Source organism: Schistocerca cancellata, chromosome 3 (assembly GCF_023864275.1).
Source record: "Schistocerca cancellata isolate TAMUIC-IGC-003103 chromosome 3, iqSchCanc2.1, whole genome shotgun sequence".
In the NCBI taxonomy this organism is placed as follows: Eukaryota; Metazoa; Arthropoda; class Insecta; order Orthoptera; family Acrididae; genus Schistocerca; species Schistocerca cancellata.
The window spans coordinates 714,463,085-714,482,103 of NC_064628.1; the positions used below are offsets into that span (position 1 = coordinate 714,463,085).

Consider the following 19,019-nt stretch of genomic DNA (forward strand, 5'->3'; position numbering starts at 1 on the left):
TCATAAGCAAGTAAAGGCTTTATTGCATAAAAGAGAGTCATTAGAATTATGGACAGAGTGCACCCTAGATGCCCTTTCAGAAATTTATTCAAACAGTTGGAGGTCCTCACTGTGCCATACCAGTACATTTTTTCACTAATGTGATTTATGAACAAAAATTATACAATTTACAGAACAAACAGTGCATATCATTATTATAATACAAGATGTAAACATGATCTTCACAAAGATATAAAAATCTCAGAATGATTTAGAAAGGAGTACATTATTCAAGCATAAAAGCATACAAGAAACTTCTGGTTCACATTAAATTTGTCATTGGGGATAAGACTAAATTCAAGAAAAGGCTAAAACTTTATCATCTGAATAGTCCTTTCTATTCTTTACAGGATTTTTTGACAATGTGTAATAATTAGTGAAATGTTTTTAATTTTATGCATTCCTATAAGAAATGACTATGAAGGCATGACATATCAACTGTTGGTGGAATGCATTTTATATGAATTAGAATGCAAGCCTTGTAATTTGTCTGTGTAACTGTCATTGCTACATTAAACTGTGTTATCATTTGGACACTTGAACCTCATGCATCTGTTCACATATGATTTAGATTGTAAGCCTCATGACCATTTACATATGGTTATTAAAATTATAATCTGACACATTCTACATCTTAGCAGTACACTTACATCAAGGACCCATGGAACTTGAAAATAAATAAATAAGTTATATTTTAATTAAGATCAGGTGATCTTGCCTACAAGGTTTTTCCATGATATAGTGGTTGTTAATGTATGTGATCCAGGGTATATATGTATAGAAACTGGTGTGCTGTGTTAGTTAATAATTAGTCCTAACAGCAGAACCTGTAAGAAAGTCCTCCAACTGCATGTCTTAGTTTCAGTACAAATAATGGAAACTCCAGGTAGGAACACTGACAATGCAGGAAAAGGTAGATTGCTACTTATCACAGACAAGACATGTCAGTTTGCAGACAGGCACAATTAGAAAATACTTACATAAAGCTTTTGGCCATAGCCTTCATCAGCAAAAGATAAACACACGCCACTTGTACATACAAGCAATCACAGCTCATGCACACATGACCGCCAACTCCAGCATCTTGGACTAGAATGCAACTATCATGTGGAATACAAGCAGCAGTCTGGAGGGGGTAGGGAAAAGGAAGGGATTATAGTGTATGGGTGGGGAGAGAGAGAGGCAAATACTATCTGGCGGAGTGTGCATGGACCAGAATGTCAACAGATGCAGTGTCGGGAGGTTGTGGGGCAGGGAAATGGGGAAAAATGGTGCAAAAAAGGACTCGATTGGGGCTAGATGGGTGGCTGAGTTGTAGAGTGCAGCAAACAAAGAGGGTGAGAGATGAGAATGGGGAGGAGATAATAGGACAGAGGGAGTGGAAACTGTTGGGTGGAGAGTATGAGGACAATATGTTACCATAGGTTGAGGCCAGGATAATTATGGGAGTGGAGAATGTGTTGTAAGAATAACTCCCACTTGCACAATTCAGAAAAGTTGGTGGTGGGGGGGAAGGATCCAGATGGCTCAGGTAGTGAAGCAGCCATTGAAACCAAGCATGTCATGTTCAGCTGCAAGTTGTGCACAGGGTGGTCTATTTAGCTCTTTGCCACAGTTCAGCAGTGGCCATTAATCCTGGCAGACAGCTGATTGGTAGTCATACCTACATAAAAATCTGTGTAGTGATTGCAGCAGAGCTGGTAAATGACATGGCTTGCCTGCTGATGGGGTAGAATAAACCTGTGACAGGACTGGAATAGGAAAAATTGGGTGGGTGGATTTGGTAGGTCTTGCACCTGGGTCTTCTACAGGAAGAATCATATCTCTGTGGAAGACCAGGTGCAAGACCTGCCAAATCCTCCCATGCAGCACTTCCTATTCCAGTCCTGTCACGTGTTTATTCTACCCCATCAAGGGCTGGGCCACCTGTGACAGCAGCCATGTCATTTACCAGTTCTGCTTCAATCACTGCACAGCTGTTTTATTCGTATGACTACCAATCAGCTGTCCACCAGGATGAATGGCTACTGCTGAACTGTGGCAAAGAGCTAAATAGACCACCCTGAGCACAATCTGCAGCTGAACGTAACATTCTTGATTTCAATAGCTGCTTCACTACCTGAGCCATCTGGATCCTTGTCTCCACCATTACCTTTTTTTAACTGCACACACAGGATTTATCCTTAGACACATTATTCACTCCAATAATTATCCTGGCCTCAACCTATGATAACATACTGTCCTCACACCCTCCACCCAACAGTTTCCATCCCCTCCATCCCCTCTGTTCTGTCACCTCCTCCCCATTCTTGTCCACCCTCTTTGTTTGCTGCCCTCTGCCAACTCATCCACCCATCTTTCCCCACTCCTCTCCTTCTTTGCTCCTTTTTTCCCCACCTTCTTGCCTCACAACATCCTGACACTGCATCTGTTGGCATTCTAGTCCATGCACACTCTGCCAGATAGTGTTCGTCTCTCTCTCTCTCTCTCTCTCTCTCTCTCTCTCTCTCTCTCTCTCTCCCCATCCATACACTATAATCCCTTCCTCTTTCCTGCCCCCTCCAGATTGCTGCTTGTATTCCACATGATAGTTGCATTCCAGCCCAAGATGCTGGAGTTAGCGGTCATGTGTGCATCAGCTGTGGTTGCTTGTATGTATGAATGGTGTGTGTTTCTCTTTTGCTGATGAAGGCTGTGGCCACAAGCTTTATGTAAGATTCTTAATTGTGCCTTTCTACAAATTGACATGTCTTTTTTTATGGTAAGCAGCAATCTATCTTTTTCTACAGTGACTGTGTATGCTTTTACAGTCAAAAAAATTCACATTTGTTCCATCTCATGCAAAAACTAGAGCTGTTAGCTGATTCCTCCATTCTCTCACTGGACAGAATCTATGCTCTGGTATCTACAAAATTTAGAAAATTTCCAGAGGAAGCTGTAAAATAGTTAGCACTCCATGATATGAGGTACAATGTTAGGAATGATAATTCTATATTAGGTACCCCTCACAGTATATGATGTGGTGTGGTAGAGTTCCGTTTGAATTTCATTTTCCTCTATGTTATTCCTTTGGTTTTCATATGCTGTTAATATCTGTGATGAGGAGATTACTCTGGAAGTGTCAGTGTCCATTCATTTTATTTTAGTGCAAATAAATACATTAATGCAAAGGTTCCTTAAGCACCTTTCAAATATCTACAACCAAAAGATAGTTCATCATGTGCAAAGTATCACTCAATTGAAAATAAATGTTAAAAATGACATATCCAGTGAGGTGATATTAGTCTTTATTTATGAATTACATTTTACACTGTAACTTTAAATTCCTCTGAACATATTTCAAGGCCACTCATTGAATCTACCTCCATTTTGTTGCAATTACTTCTGGGATGCTTCTAGCAAACAGCTCTTTAAATAATTACAAATAAAACATATAGGCCAATATCAGTTTATTCTGTGTTACTATTGTTTTTGGGGAGCAAAATAACTGATGATGGTCAAAGTAGAGAGGATATAAAATGTAGACTGGCAATGACAAGGAAAGCATTTCTGAAGAAGAGAAATTTGTTAACATCAAGTATAGATTTAAGTGTCAGGAAGTCATTTCTGAAAGTATTTGTATGGAGTGTAGCCATGTATGGAAGTGAAACATGGACGATAAATAGTTTGGACAAGAAGAGAATAGAAGCTTTCGAAATGTGGTGCTACAGAAGAATGCTGAAGATTAGATGGGTAGATCACATAACTAATGATGAAGTATTGAATAGGATTGGGGAGAAGAGAATTTTGTGACACAACTTGACCAGAACAAGGGATCGGTTGGTAGGACATGTTCTGAGGCATCAAGGGATCACCAATTTAGTATTGGAGGGCAGCGTGGAGGGTAAAAATCATAGAGGGAGACCAAGAGGTGAATACACTAAGCAGATTCAGAAGGATGTAGGGTACAGTAGGTACTGGGAGATGAAGAAGCTTGCACAGGATAGAGTAGCATGGAGAGCTGCATCAAACCAGTCTCAGGACTGAAGACCACAACAACAACAACAACAACTATTGTTATTGACCATTCATGCGTATATTAAATAAAAGTAAGTAAAATATTACAAAAATTTAAAAAAAATGATCTACTTTTGCTTCAGAAATATGTTAAGTAAACAGGGATAAAACTCTTTAATAATAAGTCAAAAATCTGACAGAAAACAAGAATATTTTCTCTTTGGTAATTCCTTTGCAAGCCTCTGTGTATAAATAAACTACAAATAGCCATTATGTGATATGTGTGTCTTCTAAAATGTCAGGGAACACACAGAGGCTCACATCACATCATGAATGCAAGAGCACATTTATTTTAACATACTTGCAGATTGTGTTTTCGACCTCAAGTTGTTGACTGTCTTTGTCAAGACAGTCAATGACATTTTTCTCACTTGCAATATATTCCACTCTTATGTGCTGGCTGTCACCTCCTCTTGCACAAAGAAAATCTTTAGATACATATGCTTGGTTCTTTCCAAAGCCTCACAATTTTCATCAAATTCTTTCCATTTTGATTATTGATGAAAATCATCATAGGCTGAACAGGAAATAATCATGGCAAATCTCACTGAGAAAACTATTCATCCACTTACTTCTCTTACAGATTTACTCAATGCACAAAACTCTACTTCAATGGTACTTTGTGCAACAGTTAATTATTTTCTGCTGCCTCAGCTTATAGCTGCACTCCCAAAAACTATCAAGTATCCACTAAAGGATTTATGATGATTTGAATCATTTCTCCAGTTTGCATTGATATACATTGTGATTTTCTTACCAGTCTTCTGGTAAGCAAGCACATCATTTATTGTAACTCATAAATAATGTAGTGTGTGTTTGATGGCATGCCAGTGCTCCTCACTGAGAATGCTGCTGAACTTGCTTAAATAAGTCACTGTATATGCTAAGTCTGGCCTTATACCCATTGTCCAATATAGAAGACTTCCAAATGTGGTTCTGTATTTTGATGCATTTTGTTCACTGAGGGTGTCTTCATCTGTCACGTTTTGTAGCTCTACATTAATAATGAGAGGTGATTTCACAGGTTTGCAGTTTTTCCACTTGGAATTCTTTTGGTCTAATATCAGTGTTCCATCTTCTCCTGTAACCTGAACTGATTGTGAATGTCATGCTACTTCATGGTTGCTTTCTTCAAATTCAGTGCTTAAGGTATTTTTCATTTTCTTTATTTCACTCATATGCAGTTCACACTGTAGACCATAATAAACACACTGATATGTTACTGATTACAATATCTCTTGAATGAGGTTCGATTCCCGGCGGGGTCAGGGATTTTCCCTGCCTCGAGATGACTGGGTGTTTGTGTTGTCCTCATCATTTCATCATCATCCAGGAAAGTGGCGAAATTGGACTGAGCAAACATTGGGTAATTGTACGGGCGCTGATAACCACACAGTTGAGTGCCCCACAAACCAAACATCATCATCATCATCATCTTGAATGAGATTTTCACTCTGCAGTGGAGTGTGTGCTGATATGAAACTTCCTGTCGGATTAAAACTGTGTGCTGGACCAAGACTCAAATTTGGGACCTTTGCCTTTCGCGGGCAAGTGCTCTACCACCTGAGATACCCAAGCATGACTCACTCCCCATCCTCACAACTTTACTTCTGCCAGTATCTTGTCTCCTATCTTCCAAACTTCACAGAAGCTCTCCTGCAAACCTTGCAGAACTAGTGCTCCCAGAAGAATATCTCTTGCTTGCACAGGAACTTGTTGAGTGTTTCATTCCACCTTCCATCAGACTGACACAGGCCATAGATGCACTTTTCAAGTCTGCTGATCAAAGAAATGGCTCTGAGCACTATGGGACTTAACATCTATGGTCATCAGTCCCCTAGAACTTAGAACTACTTAAACCTAACTAACCTAAGGACATCACACAACACCCAGTCATCACGGTCTGCTGATCCAAACTCCCCCTAATCTGCTATGTCATTAAATTTTCTTTGTCAGTGGCACCTGTGAAAACCCATTTTCTTTATATCATCTTTGCATTGTTAGTACATGGTACAAAAGTCCAGCTTCAGTTTTGCCTTATATTTCTCATTTCTTCTGACACTGCTTGCTCCCTTTTGTTTTTATCATCTGTTCACATAGCTTCCTAAATGCTTTGTATATCTTCTTCTCTTGTTGTATTATCTTTTTCAACTGCAGGTGCCTTCTTCTTTTCATTTGCCTGACTACAGTCAGTCAACAATTTTTGTGATTTGACTTGTTCTCAGAATGTGTTCTATTGTTTTGTATATTATAGATCTTTGTTGTTCACAGTTACTATCATCTGTTGTGTGGTAATCATTCTCAGTGCTTTCATTCTTTGCTCCAGTCTCCTTTTCTACATTTATGTGTTTGGAACCCACACATTTCTAAATCTTCAGTTTGTTTGATGCCAGATATTTCACCTGATTCCACAATACCCAAATTCTGTAATGCTTCTTCATTGTATATGATGGTCATGGTCTTCAGATCAATAACTTTTTAACATCTTCATTCAGTTTTGCAGGAAAGACATTTTCATCAAATACAAGATCTCTGGCAATCATCTTTCCTGTTTCTGGATTCCACAATCCATACACTTTCATGATTTCTGAATATCCAATCATTACATGTGACTGGCCTTTTGATTCAAATTTACCACATTGATTTTTCATTTTTGACCATGCATGACATCCCAGTATTTGTAAATGATTAATGCTTGGTTCTCATGCATGCCATCATTTGTAGGGCCTCCATCCCTCACCCCTGCCAGTGCCACTGGTTTGCATGCTACTGTATAAAATGGCATTGTGGTGTTCAGTAAACGACGCTATACAAAATGCTCCAAGAACAAGAAAATATTGGATTGGTGCATAAGTCCGTAGCATTTTTCCATGAGTTTAATAAAACAACAGATACAAATAACACAGACTTAAGTCTTCAATAATATATTCTCCTCCACTATTTACAACAGTCTGCCAATGCTGGTGTAACTTTTCAATTCCGCAACTGTAGAAATCATGTAGTTTTAAGGCAAAGAACTCATAAAGCCATGTTTGGAGCGCATTTTCATCCAGAAAGGAAGTCCCTTGAAGGTTGTTTGACAGAAATCAGAGGAGGTTAAAGTCTGAGAGTACAAGACCAGGTGAATAAGGTGGGTGCAACCCAACTCCTGTATAGTGTTCTTTGTTAAACTAGCAGAATGTGAGCAGGAATTGTCGCTGAATAGCACCACTTCATGCAGTCTTCTTGGTTATTGTTGTTGGATTGTGTCTGCAAGACATCTCAGTTGTTGATAATAAATGTCAGCAGTAATGGTTACACCCTGAGGAAGCAATTCGTGGTACACCACACTGTCGCTATTCCACCAAATGTGTAATATTATCTTTTGTGGATGTGCACACATCTTTGTCCAGAGAGTTGCTGCTTCATTTGTGCTCAACCATTTCTTTCTATTCCTTATTGTAGGGTACAGACACCATTTCTCATTACCAGTAATGATACAGGATAGGAGTAATGGTGTTGCCCACGAGCCAATTGATGATGAGCAAGCAGAGATGCACATATGACCACCCACTGATTTTTGCAATTTTGGCTTAGAGAACACAGTACCCATACATCTGATTTTTGAAATTTCTCCATTGTATGCAACTGTCACATGATGATTGAATAATCACAGTTCATCATTTTTATCAGTTATTGAGTACACAGACAGGGATCATTGTGGATTAATGTGTTCAAATGATCTTTATTGAACTCTGAAAGTCTTTCTGAATGTGTAGAATCACCAATGTCAAAACGATCCTCCCTAAAATAAGAAAACCATTTTGTTCCTGTGATCTGTCCAGTGGTATTATCCCAACACACAATGAAAATGTTTCTAGTTGCCTCTGCTGGTGTCACACCTCTACTGAACTCAAACAGAAGAATATGTCACAAATATTCCAATTTCTCCACGTGGGACTCCATTTTCTAGTACCTGCAGCTCTACTCATTGTCTCCAAATGACAATATGTAAACTCAGATGACCATAGTTAAATACAAATAAAAAATGACAATCAATAAATAAACCCATACCAACCAGAATACCAACATGCAAAACAAAAATGCTATGACCTTATGCACTAACCTAATATAATAATAATTAAGAAAATGTATAACCACTCTACAAATAATAAATTCTCTTAGTAAAAAGGAACTATGAATATGATTTGTGTAAATTGTTACTAACTAGGTAATTAAGTTTCATTAGCTATGCAACATTTATGACAAATGGATAACATTTTTATGTTTCTTCAGATATTCCTGTTTCCTCTGTTTTAGCATCATATCCTGGATTTATTCATCAGACCCATTTTTAATGTCTGTATTGTGCACTCTTGAATGTTTCTCTGTTATAATAATATGAACCAATAAATAAAAAAATATCATGCTGATGATAGTCAGTAGAATTTTACTAGTAACTTGTAAATTCTACATTTTGAACACTTTTACATTTCTAGAGCCCAGTAAAAGCAGAAGAAAAAAATAATCTCTGCTTTACATAGATTCAAAGGTAATATAAATATATCAACAAAGTGAAGCAACTCTGTATGTATGCTCTGCTACTAAAACCAATATAATGTGAAGCATGGTGTTGTGCTTCCTTTGCTGAAAGCTACAAGTCTACTATTTACACTTTTTTTCTTTTGCTGTGACAGCCTTGTCAGATTATTATCCACATTAGTATGCACAAAGTTTCATGGTATTGGAGAGATGTCATTGCTCCTAGGAACAAGTATACACTACATTGTACCTCCAATGACTCATTAATTGAGAAATAATGGATTGTTAACACATCAGTTACATCATTTTTGTTCAAAAATCACTTAAGTACACACATTTCTTAATAAAAAAATGTTGTTAACAAACCTGGCCAGATCCAAAGAGACTAACAGCATCACTCCATGCAGCTGCAGTCCCAGGAACTGTTACATTGTGGACATGGTGATCAGGAAGAGGATTCTGAGCATTATAACCCTCTGCTGCTAGTATATCCAAAGTAAGACCTGCTGCACATCGGCCACTGTGAGGAACAAAATTATTTTATGATTCAGTCTTTATCAAATCAAAGCTGGAAAAATGCTTTCTGATACATTATCTTTCTTGAAGGCAGCATCATAGGCATATAGAACCTTGTCACATCTTAATATGTTCCACAACTCCCATTGAAAATTCTCTGCCTGTCATTACTTAATAATATAAATCAGGCTGTTCGTAATGGGGTGACACATTTCAGGCATATTTTGTTACAATATGTTGTGCAGGCTGGAAATACTAATGAATGAATGAGTGAATAAGAAATAACAGGTATGAATTCAAGTCTGGTATTTGTTACTGATTGTAAAATCCTTACACATACATTTCATTCCTAAGGAGGTATGGCTGGAGAAATGTAAGGATATAGAAGCATATATCACTAGGGGAAAGATAGACACTGCCTACAGAAAAATAAAGAGGCCATTGGAGAAAGGAGAAGCAGCTATATAAATATCAAGAACTCAAGTGGAAAACCAGCCCTAAGCAAAGAAGGGAAAGCTGAAATGTGGAAGGAGTATATAGAGGGTCTGTATAAGGAGACAAACTTGTGGGCAATATTATAGAAATGGAGGAGGGTGTAAACAAAGAGGAGATAGGAGATAGGATGCTGCAAGAAGAATTGGACAGACTACTAACAGACCTAAGTTGAAACAAGCCCCTGAGAGTAGATGACATTCTATCAGACCTTCTGATAGTCTTGGGAGAGCCAGCCATGATAAAACTCTTCCATCTGATGTGCAAGAAATAAGAGACAGCCAAATTCCCTCAGACTTCAAGAAGAGTAACATGTGTGAATATTATCAACCTATCAGCTTCATAAGTCATGGATGAAAAATATTAACACAAATTCCTTATAGAAGAATGGACTAACTGGAAGAAGCTGACCTAGAGGAAAATCAGTTTGGATTCCAGAGGCAATACTGACACTATGACTTATTTTAGAAGGTAGGTTAAGCAAAGCCAAACCTAGGTTTATAACATTTGTAGACTTAGAGAATGCTTTTGACAATGTTAACTGGAATAAACTCTCTGAAATTCTGAAAAAAGGAGGGGTAAAATACAGGGAGCAAAAGGCTGTTTGCAGCTTGTACAAAAACCAGATGGCAGCTATGAGTCAAGTGGCATAAAAAGAAACCAGTGATTGAGAACGGAGTGAGGCAGGGTTTGTAGCCTAGCCTTGCTGTTATTCAATCTGTACAATGAGCAACCAGTAAAGAATACAAAAGAAAAATTGAAAGAAGGAAATAAAGTCCTGGAAGAAGAAATGAAACTTTAAGATTTGCCAAAGACATTCTCTGTCAGAGACAGCATAGGACTGGGAACAGCAGTTGAATGGAATGACATGTTTTAAAATGAAAACATAAAATGAGCAACAACGAAAACAAAACAAGACTGATGGAATTTAGTCAAATTAAATCAGTTGACACTGAGGGAATTAGATAAGGAAATTATACACTTAAAATAGTAATTGAGTTTTGCTATTTGAGCAGTAAGATCACTGATGGTGGCTGAAGCAGAATACATAGAAAATGTAGTCTGGCAAAGGTAAGAAAAGCATTTCTAAATAAAAGATATTTGCTAACTTTGAATGTAGATTTAAGCTTCAGAAAGTCTTTTCTGGAGGTATTTGTATTGAGTGTAGGCATGCATGGAAGTGAAACATGGATGAAATAGTAGATCACACAACCAATGAGGAACTGGTGAATATAACAGAGGAGAAAAGAAATTTGTGGCACAACCTGACTAGACAAAAAGATCAGTTGGCAGGACACATTCTGATACATCAAGGGACCACCAATTGGAGGGAAGTGGAGTAGGGGGGGGGGGGGGGGGGAGTAAAAATTGTTAAGGGAAACCAAGAGATGAATATAGTAAGCAAATTCAGAAGGATGTAAGTTGCAGTAGTTATTCAGAGATGAAGAGGCTTGGACAGGATAGAGTAGCATAGAGAACTGCATCAAACCAGTCTTCTGACTGAAGATCGCAATAACAATAACACTTATTTCCTGTAATTTTGTCACAAAGATACTATAGTAAGTTCACTTCATGCATTGCTTATCATCCAGTAAACTACATAAAATATGTCAAAAAATGCCAAAAAGTTTTTAATAAATGATGATCTAAAAACCAATTTTCTAGAAGAATCTACCCAAAAATCATTGTTGGTTAATTTAATGTTGTCATTCAACTTGAATGTTAACTATATGTTTCCAGCCTGGATGACTGTCTGGATTGAGTGATAACTAACATTGACAGCACTTGAGTGAGTAATAATAGGTGTTGGATTCTCAGACCACATCCCAGTTATTACTACTGTGAGATCATCACAGCAGTGTGCTTCTAACAGAAAAGGCAGTTGTAAGGAGTAGGAGACAGAGTGATAGTAACCTAAATAATTTCATATATGACCTAAAAAAGAGACACTGAAAAATGCTCCTTTACTTGGCTTACATAACAGATTTACCTAGAACACTGAATGACTGTTCAAAGACTATGATGTTTGCTGCTGACAGAAGTAGAGCCTATATTGTTAGAGGGCCAAATACATCTATAACAGGACAGACAGTGGAATAATGTACCAGGCTTATAGCTGATTCAACACCTGATATTACAAAAACTTATATTGTGCTTTTTTGTGGAAATAAAAATGACATGCAGTTACCAGAAGTAGAGGTCAATGGCCATAGAGTGGGTGAGGTACCGTGTGGATTCCTAGATATCCAATTGGATAATGAACTGAGGTGGCACCAATACATAGACAAGGTAATTAAAAGCTCAGCTCTGCCTACTCTGCACTTCTCACAGTGTTGACCTGTAGACAGGATTGCAAGCATACTTTCCCTCATCATTGTGCTACATCATAATCATCTGGTACAAAAGCAGCTAGGGCAAAAAAGTGTTTATTCTACAGAAATGTGCAATGCAAACAGTGTAAATTTGATGACCAAGCATCTTGCAGACTTTTTTGGACCTAGGGAATCTTATAATTATGTGCCATTCTTGTGCTCCATAACCATAAGTGTTATTAATAACCAGAGTTTACTTACAATAAACTGTGCAATTCATGACTATAACACTAGAAGTAAAAATATTGTCCATATTGCATTTCTTTCTAGGTTTAAAAATGAAGTTTCATACTTTGGTGAAAGACCTATAACTGATTTTCAGAAATTTAAAATGGCCAGACATTAAAAAAACAAAGCAAACGAATACCTCATCAGCCATTTCTACAATTTAGCGAGAACTCATGAATGTAAATTCCACATAACTCTATTGCTTGCAGTAAATCAAAATTGGCTTTACTAGTACATAGACAGCTATAGTGCTCTGTGTAAAGCTAGTGTAAGATAAAAACAGCAACAGAGTAGTATAAGAGAAAGAACAGTGGTTCTTTCCATAGGAGATGTTTTTCTCCTAATAATCATATACAGCATAAGTAATTTTGGTGGAAATTATTTGATGGTGTCACCTGGTCGCATAAGTATGTTACAAAAAATTATTTCGTCACACAAAAAGAGTAAAGAGAACTCATGTTGGATGGGAAATGATTTTATTTTAAAGTTGTGTTACGTACACTGTACTTATTTATAGCTTTCATATGTCAAAATATGTAAATGTGATGAAGTAAAAATATAAACCATGAAAGCTTTACTAACATACAGAATGCATTTTATATAAACAGCACACTCTTCTGTAACAGGGAAAGGAAGAGAACCACCTAAAAATGCTCCTGTCAGATTGCAAGAAGACAGATATGCTCCTCTTTAAAAACAATCTGACAGAAAAGTGGGGATCCAGCTGCCTCAATACTCATTCCACCTTCCTCACCAAAATGCACATTAAAGGAGCCTGTCCACCACTCAACAGCTCCTCTGTGTGGTTAGCAGTAACTCATATTTCATATTGTTATTATTGCATTCCAGTTTTACATGAGTAAGTAGATTAGCAGTACCCGTAATTTGTTGTTAGTATACTTTACAGTAGTAGCCAACAGTGGCTGCTTTGGCCTGTTAATCAATAACTTAACTCATTGGCACAGTTCTGAAGCCTCTTGTTTATGATGGGACTTACAGAACATGATGTGTGCATGAATTACTTAATGTTTTTAATTCCTGAACAAGAAGTGAAAAGCTTAATAACTTCATCTGATATTTCCCAGAGAAACAAAAACAATAATTCAGAAAGAGAAAGATTCTTAGATATCAAAGGGCACTAAGACATATTTATTAAAGATGATCAGCAGCTTGTAGTCCAGTAGGTAGCATTGCTGCCTCTTGATCATGGGGCTCCAGATTTGATTCCCAGTTGGGTCAGGGATTTTTCTTTGGTTAGGACTATGTTTGTGTCTTGTCCTCATCATTCATCTCATCATTGCCAAAGTGGTGTCTAATAGAAAGATTTGCACCTGGTGGCCATACAACCCTGGATGAGATCCCAGCCAATCATTTCGTTTCATTACAGACAAGACAGAATTAGTGAAACAGTTAGTAGAAACTCTGAAGAATTTAAGTAATACTACAGAAAATATGAATACATCTTTAGCAAAGTAATCAAAGCTACAAAAAACAGTCTCATGATGATTTCTTATTAAAAATTCTTCCAGCAGATACAAGGTGGTCTGTTGGAGCATCATAAATAACCCTACTGGAAGGAAGTTTACCACACGGAAGAAATTATATTAAATATAGAAGGGGAAGAGACAGAAAACATGTAAAAAGATGTCAATGAATTTAACTACTAGTTTTTGTGGTCTGTAAAAATCATCCTGCATGTCTGGAGAGGGAGATGACTGAAATCGAAAAAATATTGAATAAGAGCTGGAGAAATATTTGATGTAAGTGTAGAAGATTTCTAGAATGATAACAACATAAAATAGTATCTGTCTAAAGAAGTAATACAGTATGTATTATAACCATAGATTTTTAAAATGATTTGTTGTTATTCCATCCCAGATTTTACATTGTTTGATTATGACATAATGTAGTTATGCTTACTTACATACATATCCAATTCTAACAAAAAGTTAATTGGACACACAACCTTGGCATCACATATGTAACTATAACTGCTTAAATTCTGGTATATAAACTCACTGTTATTTTGTGTCAGCATAGATTAATATAACTCAGAAATGCTCTTTAAAATGTGTTTTATGGTAGCTAAATTACAGTGTTCAGCCATTCTTTCATAAATCACCATCATTACTTCGTTATACTGACATATACAAACCAACTGAAAAATTCTCCTGTCAGAGCACAAAAAGACAAATATGCTCCTCTTTAAAATATTCAGTCAGAAAAGTGGGGAACCAGCTGCCTCAATCCTCATTCCACTTTCCTCACCAACACTTTTAGCATACGGACATATTCACACTCTATTAACACAGAACATTCTAAATCCTTTTACTCTGTCTTTGAAGTGAGATCTTCACATTCACTGCTATTTTCTATATGTGTGTCTCTCCCACTGTCTCCTTTTTGTCTGATTGGCACTTTCTCTGGTTGTTTCTCCCACTGTCATTGTCTTCATGCCTTTCTTTCACACATTCTTTACCACTGTCTCCTTCTCTGCCACTTTAACTGTTTCTCTGTCCAATTGCCATTGTCTTTGTCACTGTCTTTTTCTTTGCTATGGGTAAGCTACTACAAGCAGCATAGTGAATGCATTATTGTGGCCAAGATAGACATGAAGCCCATGCCTACTACAGTAGTACAAGTTTATATGCCAACTAGCTCTGAAATATATGATGAGATAAAAGAAATTATTCAGGTAGTGAAGGGAGATAAAAATTTAATAGTCATAGGTGACCGGAATTCAAGAATAGGAAAAGGAAGAGAAGGAAACATAGTAGGTGAATATGGATTGGGGGTAAGAAATGAAAGAGGGAGCTGTCTGGTAGAACTTTGCACAGAGCATAATTTAATCATAATACTTGGTTTAAGAGTCACAAAAGAAGATTGTATACATGGAAGAATCTTGGAGATACTGACAGGTTTCAGATAGATTATATAATGGTAAGACAGAGATTTAGGAACCAGGTTTTAAACTGTAAGACATTTCAGGGGCAGATGTGGACTCTGATCACAATCTATTGGTTATGACCTGTAGATTAAAACTGAAGAAACTGCAAAAAGGTGGGAATTTAAGGAGATGGGACCTGGATAAACTGACTAAACCAGAGTTTGTACAGAGTTTCAGGGAGAGCATACGGGAACAATTGACAGGAATGGGGGAAAGAAATACAGTAGAAGAAGAATGGGTAGCTCTGAGGGATGAAGTAGTGAAGGCAGCAGAGGATCAAGTAGGTAAAAAGACGAGGGCTGGTAGAAATCCTTGGGTAACAGAAGAAATATTGAATTTAGTTGATGAAAGGAGAAAATACAAAAAGGCAATAAATGAAGCAAGGAAAAAGGATTACAAAGGTCTCAAAAATGAGATCGACAGGAAGTGTAAAATGGCTAAGCAGGGATGGCTAGAGGACAAATGTAAGGATGTAGAGGCTTATCTCACTAGGGGTAAGATAGATACTGCCTACAGGAAAATTAAAGAGACCTTTGGAAAAAGAGAACCACTTGTATGAATATCAAGAGCTCAATGGAAACCCAGTTCTAAGCAAAGAAGGGAAAGCAGAAAGGTGGAAGGAGTATATAGAGGGTCTGTACAAGAGCGATGTATGTGAGGACAATATTATGGAAATGGAAGAGGATGTAGATGAAGATGAAATGGGAGATATGATACTGTGTGAAGAATTTGACAGAGCACTGAAAGACCTGAGTCAAAACAAGGCCCCTGGAGTAGACAACATTCCATTAGAACTACTGACAGCCTTGGGAGAGCCAGTCCTGACAAAACTCTATCATCTGGTGAGCAAGATGTATGAGACAGGCGAAATACTGTCAGACTTCAAGAAGAATATACTAATTCCAATCCCAAAGAAAGCAGGTGTGTACAGATGTGAAAATTACCAAACTATCAGTTTAATAAGTCACAGCTGCAAAATACTAACGCAAATTCTTTACAGACAAATGGAAAAACTGGTAGAAGCCGACATCGGGGAAGATCAGTTTGGATTCTGTAGAAATGTTGGAACACGTGAGGCAATACTGACCCTACAACTTATCTTAGAAGAAAGATTAAGGAAAGGCAAACCCATGTTTCTAGCATTTGTAGACTTAGAGAAAACTTTTGACAATGTTGACTGGAATACTCTCTTTCAAATTCTAAAGGTGGCAGGGGTAAGATACAGGGAGTGAAAGTCTATTTACAATTTGTACAGAAACCAGATGGCAGTTATAAGAGTCGAGGGGCATGAAAGGGAAGCAGTGGTTGGGGAGGGAGTGAGACAGGGTTGTAGCCTATCCCAGATGTTATTCAATCTGTATATTGAGCAAGCAGTAAAGGAAACAAAAGAGAAATTTGAAGTAGGTCTCAAAATCCATGGAGAAGAAATAAAAACTTTGAGGTTCACCGATGACATTGTAATTCTGTCAGAGACAGCAAAGGACTTGGAAGAGCAGTTGAACAGAATACAGTGTCTTGAAAGGAGGATATAAGATGAGCATCAACAAAAGCAAAATGAGGATAATGGAATGTAGTCAAATTAAGTTGGGTGATGCTGATGGAATTACATTAGGAGATTAGACACTTAAAGTAGTAAAGAAGATTTGCTATTTGGGGAGCAAAATAACTGATGATAGTCGAAGTAGAGAGGATATAAAATGTAGACTGGCAATGGAAGGAAAGTATTTCTGAAGAAGAGAAATTTGTTAAAATCGAGTATAGATTTAAGTGTCAGGAAGTCGTTTCTGAAAGTATTTGTATGGAGTGTAGCCATGTATGGAAGTGAAACATGGACGATAACTAGTTTGGGCAAGAAGAGAATAGAAGCTTTCAAAATGTGGTGCTACAGAAGAATGCTGAATATTAGATGGGTAGATCACATAACTAATGAGGAGGTACTGAATAGAATTGGGGAGAAGAGGAGTTAGTGGCACAACTTGACAAGAAGAAGGGACTGGTTGGTAGGACATGTCCTGAGGCATCAAGGGATCACAAATTTAGCATTGGAGGGCAGCGTGGAGGGTAAAAATCATAGAGGGAGACCAAGAGATGAATACACTAAGCAGATTCAGAAGGATGTAGGTTGCAGTAGGTACTGGGAGATGAAGCAGCTTGCACAGGATAGAGTAGCATGGAGAGCTCCATGAAACCAGTCTCAGGACTGAAGACTACAACAACAACAAAATAAAATCATCTCCCATCCAACACAAGTTCACTTTACACTTTTTGTATGACAAAATAAACTTTTGTAAGGTGCTTTTGCCATCAGGTGGCACCATTGAATAATTTCCAGGTCAAAACAGCTTGCGTAGGTGTGAAATGCCCATTACACAGAGACAAAGCATGATAAAGATTTTTTGGTGGAACAATGGCAACTAAAAACATGATATGGTGACCTCAGAACTCTTGTGATGAGCCCAGAACTCTTGACATGTGGTGAACAGAAACTATAAAAGTGGCCATCTACACAATTGGTACTTTTGATACCCAAATATAATGATTTTTCATAAATTTTGATTTTGATAACAGACAAAAATTTTCAAAAATGGGAAAATAGTGTTTCTAGATAAATGTGTAAGGAATGTAAGGATTAAATTTGAGCCATTTCCTATGCTTAGTTATTTAGAGAATTGCAGCCTGCAATTGCTAAATTAAGTTTTTGCTCTTTTCTATATAACTGCAGCAACATCAAACCTCTGGATCTCGGTAATGGATAATGATACCAAAGAAAGTTTCAAAGCTTCCTGGGAACATCATCTTAAGAATATATGGTAAAAATTTCAACATTTGCCATGAACAGAAATGATAGAAATGGCAATCCTGAAAATTGGTACTTTTTGTATGCAAAAATCACAGTTTTTTGGTGTTTTCTCAGAACTGCGCATGGAACAATGATACTTTTATAAGCTGCCTAAGTCCCACCCTAGACCACACCTAATACAAAAGAACCAAACAATTTTTTCAATTTACCTGGACTGGAGAAAGTGTGCATTGTTTAAATTTGGACTCTGATTTGTAGGATATTCCTGTTTTTCCAATAGGTACAGAAAAGATAACTATGCTAAGGGCTATCCAAAAATACTTAACTCCTTATCTCTGGGATCAATAGAACCTGAAATATGACCCTCTGAAAAATCACACTTTTGCATGAGGCTCTTTGGATTATGGTGGTACTGTGCAGAGTTGTGAAAGGATTGATTCATCTATAGTATGTAAACCTCTGTGAAGTGCTTAAAATATATTACTTCCCATTATTGCAGGTATTATGGTTTCTTCCCATTCCATGCATGTATGGAGCATAGTGGTAATGATTACTTAAATGCCTCTGAGACTGCTGTAATTAGTCTAATCTTGTCTTTGCAGTCTGTATGAGAGTGATAGATAGCAGGCTGCATTTTTATTCCTAGATCACTCACTTAACACTGGTTCTAAAAGATTTTTGGCATCTACCTTTAAGTGTCTGCTAATTCAGGATTGCATCATTTTCGTGACATTTTTTCATGAGTCAAACAAACCTGTGACTACTTGTTCTACCCGTTTTTGTATACATTTAATATCACCTGCTAGTCCTACTTGGTACATGTCCCATACATTTGAGTGGTATTTTAAGATGAGTCAAACATGTAAGCAATCTTATTTGTAGAGTGACTGCATGTTCCTAGTATTCTACAAATGAATCCATATCTCCCACCTGCTTTACCTGCAACTAAGTAATCATATCATTTATTATTGTCGCAGTAGAATACTGTACCAAATTTTTACATTTCGTGAAGTGTAAAATTTTACCTTTCTGAACACTTAAAATAGTT

The 19,019-nt window shown here is 37.3% G+C and overlaps 1 protein-coding gene across 1 annotated transcript in view; it reads right to left on the reverse strand.

Annotated features, from left to right (window-relative positions):
• LOC126175715 (glutathione hydrolase-like YwrD proenzyme) overlaps nucleotides 1–19,019 on the reverse strand; it is a 106,947-nt gene that overhangs the window by 79,667 nt on the left and 8,261 nt on the right. The window contains exon 4 of the mRNA XM_049922647.1: nucleotides 8,983–9,136. Coding sequence (XP_049778604.1) covers nucleotides 8,983–9,136 — 154 coding nt within the window. The remainder of the gene's footprint in view (nucleotides 1–8,982; nucleotides 9,137–19,019) is intronic.